The 4,069-nt window shown below is 36.2% G+C and overlaps 1 protein-coding gene across 4 annotated transcripts in view; it reads left to right on the forward strand.

Moving 5' to 3' along the window:
• LOC106870038 (N-acetylglutamate synthase, mitochondrial) overlaps positions 1-3,427 on the forward strand; it is a 91,802-nt gene extending 88,375 nt beyond the window's left edge. For all 4 annotated transcript variants that reach the window (XR_008265844.1, XM_052974196.1, XM_052974195.1 and 1 more), the window contains one exon: positions 3,132-3,427. Coding sequence is in view for 3 of the 4 variants with exons in the window: in XM_052974196.1 (XP_052830156.1) it covers positions 3,132-3,210 (79 nt within the window). In the remaining variant the exon portion in view is untranslated. The remainder of the gene's footprint in view (positions 1-3,131) is intronic.
• Positions 3,428-4,069: the final 642 nt, after the last annotated feature.

Genomic DNA, 4,069 nt, shown 5'->3' on the forward strand with positions numbered 1-4,069 from the left:
GAATGAGAGTTGCAATGGGATGCTGAATGTCAGATAATCAGTGTTGAATCAGAGATGCTGTGCCAAAAAGGTGGAACCAAAACAGTGGAACTCAGAACGTAAAGACAGATGAAATACCGCCAAGCATTTCGTTTCTAACGTTTCTGTTAGCTCACCGCCTTAATTCATTCTAAATATTACATCAACTTCTATGCTGAAAAATACCATATTTCAATCACTGGTACCTTTCATCCATTAGTACCTTACAACACACACACATTCACATGCACACGCATACACACTTTAACCTGGATATTATAGAATTCATAGTCAAAGACCTCCTTCCTATTTTCTTCACATCGTCAATGCTGCCATGATAGTAAAGATCCCTTGCCTTTACTCCCTACTAATTACCCTTTTTTCTTTTTTTCTTTTTTTTTTCCTTCTTTTCACTATCCTTCCCTTACTAAAACCCTCACTGCACCTCATTGAAACCTTGCCTAAATTTGTTGTCCTTTAGACCTTCCATACTTTCTATTGTTTATTTCTGTTCCAGTGAAAGCCATCTTTAAATTTATAATCTGCTTTTTTTTCCTTTTCTTTTCTCTTATTTATTGCACTTATTGGGCTGTGGCCATGCTGGGGCACCACCTTGAAGGGTTTAGTCATACGAATCAATGTCCATGCTTTTATTTTATTTTTAATTTTTAAAGTCTATCAGTTTCTTTTGCCAAACCACTAAGTTACGGTCAGACAAACCAAACATTGGTCGTTAAGTTGAGTGGGGTGACAAACATAAAGACACACACACACACACACACAACGGGCTTCCACACAGTTTCCGACTATCAAATTCACTTACAAAGCTTTGGTCAACCTGGGACTATAGTAGGAGAGACTTGCCCAAAGTGCTGCACAGTGGGATTGAACCTGAAATTACATGATGGCAAAACAAGCTTAACTGTTCTGTCATGTCTAATGTGATGTGGTGGAGAGGATCAAGGGAGAGAGAGAGAGGTTCTTCTCACTTCAGGTCTAGGTTTTTTGTGTGGTTGTTTTTCTCTTCCTTCCCTATTATTGCCAGAAATCTGCTGCCCCTACTTGCTTTCCTGTCTTCCCCTCATTGTCATAAGACAATTGTCTAGCCCTGATGGTTATGGTTTTGCTTCCAAGGCATTTTCCAAATTCACTCTTGGAACTAAGGATGAGGCATTGATTTCTGCACCTATCCCTAGGGCTGCCCCACAAACAACATCCTCTGCGGTTTTAAACCTTTGTTGCTGTTCTTTTTTACCCTTCAGGTTCTGTAGCTCTTCTGGACAGGAAGCATTTAGGTGACTCTTACTTCCACATGTATAGCAGCTAGGCTTTGTGTTCTGAGCAACCAGTCAGTCACAAAGATCTCTATGACAGCACCCACAACAAGGCAGTACTCTGGAATCATTTTGAGGTCACAAAGACTTCATCAGTGTTTTCACCAGCTTCATTTTCTTTGCTTTTTAACATTCATTTTTCTATACTTGCATGAGCTGGATAAAGTTTATTGGAGCAGATTTTCTATGGCTGGATGCATTTCCTGTCACCCCCACCCCAACTGTTCATTTCCAAGCATGGTAATATTTCTTCATGGCTAGTCATTGTTGTCGAATATAGGAAATAAATGACACTATTTGTATGACAGTGACAACCATTTTACAACCATCACATGGTGTCAACACATACTCACACACAGTGGCCGACTGGGTCTAAAAATATTGGTTGCCAGGAGACTAAGGGGGCCCACCTGCGACTACAATGCTATCATTTATTTATTTTTTTGTTAAAAATATTCTTTTCAACTGTCTACAAACACAGCCAGGCTGAAATAATTAATGCATTCATCCAGGAGTGAATAAAAAATTCTCAAATTTGACGGGATGGATTCTAATGGTGCAGGGGCCCAATTGTCATGGGGCAAGCTGGCAACCTGGCCAGTCTGCCACTGCTCATACAACATCATCATCATCATCATCATCATAATAATAATAATATCTAACGATTCTGCCAGCTCGCTGCCTTAATAATAATAATAATCCTTTCTACTAAAGGTACAAGGCCTGAATTTTTGGGGGAGGGGACCAGTCAATTACATTGACCCCAGTGTTCAACTGGTACTTAATTTATTGACCCCAAAATTGATGGAAAGCAAAGTTGATCCCAGCAGAAATTTAACTCAGAACGTAAAGATGGATGCATTTGTCATTGATCCCAGTATTTGACTGGTACTTTTTTCATTAATCCTAAAAGGATAAACGGTGTAATCAGTGTTGATAGAATTAAGATGCTTAGCATCATTCTGTCTGGTGTGCTAATGATTCTGCCAGTTCACCACCTTAATAATAATAATAATAATAATACCCTACAATCTAGATGTATTGCAAAAGTCGGCATTGCTTGGAACTGCACGCATATTGCATAAAGTACTGTCTGTCTGAGGTCCTTGTTGTGACTTGACAAACAGTACAAACCCTCTGGTAGACACGATGTTTTCAATCATCAACCTCACGATATTGTATGCTGTGCGTCTCTAATAATGATGATGATGCCTGTCTGATTCCAGGATCATAAAGAAAGAGGAAGAAGAAAAAAATTACAATCCCTTAAAATTTGAAATAGGAAAAATTTGGAGCATGAGAAGAGTAAAGTGGGAGTGGACAGGTCGATTACATCACCCCCATTGCATAACTGGTACTTAATTTATCGACCCTGAAAGGATGAAAAGTAAAGTTGACCTTGGTGGAATGTGAATTCAGAACATAGACATGGACGAAATACTGCTAAGCATTTTGCCTGCCCAGCTAACAATTTAGCCAGCTTGCTGCCGTAATTAATGATGATAATAATAATAATAATAATAGTAATGGCTTTGAATTTTCGCTCAAGTCCATCAATTTTAGTGAGAGATGTGGGGGTGGGGAGCACTGGTGGGGTTAGTTGATCACATCAAGTTGAAGTATTCGAACTCATTGTTGTAGTAGTTGAAATAATAATAATAATAATAATAATAATAATAATAGTGATGATGATGTTGCATCATGAATTTATCTTGTGTTTTTGTGTATTTTTGTTTTATTTTTTATTATCATTTCTGTTTGTTTTGGTCTCTTCTACAGGTACGGAATCCAGTACCACAACACGTCATCACTGCTTATAGATGTAGCTTTGGAAAAAGAAAGTTCTTTCACATCATAGGAGCAAGACAACGGAAAGGACAACAACACCAACAAAAACAACAAAGGCGAAAAGGAAAACCAATAAAGAAAACGAAAACACACACACACACACACACACACACACACACACACACACACACACACACTCCTGCAAAAGAAAAAAAACCCCAAAAACGTAAAGAAAAGGAAGAAACAAAGAATGCTTGATACAAAGAAATACTGCATTCTGGGAAATATCTTGGAGTTTTTGTTGTCTTTTTTGTTTATTGTTTTTTCCTTCCTACTTCCCCTTCCATGATGCTCCCACTGTCTGCATTATATAAGCAAAAATGTGTTGAGACATAACACACGCATACATGAATATGTGTGTATGGGTGTGTAAATTTTATATGTATATATATACATATATATATATATATATATAAATGAGGAGAAAAATTTAAAATAAACAACCATAACAAGGAAACTGAATTATGGGAAATAACCTGTGTAGTTTACATATGTATATATTAAATATTTATGTATATACATACACATATAAATATATATATATATATATATATGTGATATAAATGTATATACATATCCATATAAATATGTAGACATCATCTATCTATATATATGTATATGCATATACATATGTATATACATATCAATATATATGTGTATATATATATATATATGTGTGTGTAGGTAAATATTTAAAACACATGAGAAAAAGTGAGCAAAAAAAACAAATATTACAAAAGTGAATTGAATTATGGGAAAATAATATTTCGTATTCCGGAATCTTTTTCTTCTTTATTTTTTTCTTTTTGCTTTATTTTTTTTTCCATGGTTCTCTCCTCTGCAAGTCACACAAAGCATGTCACATACAC

Source organism: Octopus bimaculoides, chromosome 18, assembly GCF_001194135.2.
Source record: "Octopus bimaculoides isolate UCB-OBI-ISO-001 chromosome 18, ASM119413v2, whole genome shotgun sequence".
NCBI lineage: Eukaryota > Metazoa > Mollusca > Cephalopoda > Octopoda > Octopodidae > Octopus > Octopus bimaculoides.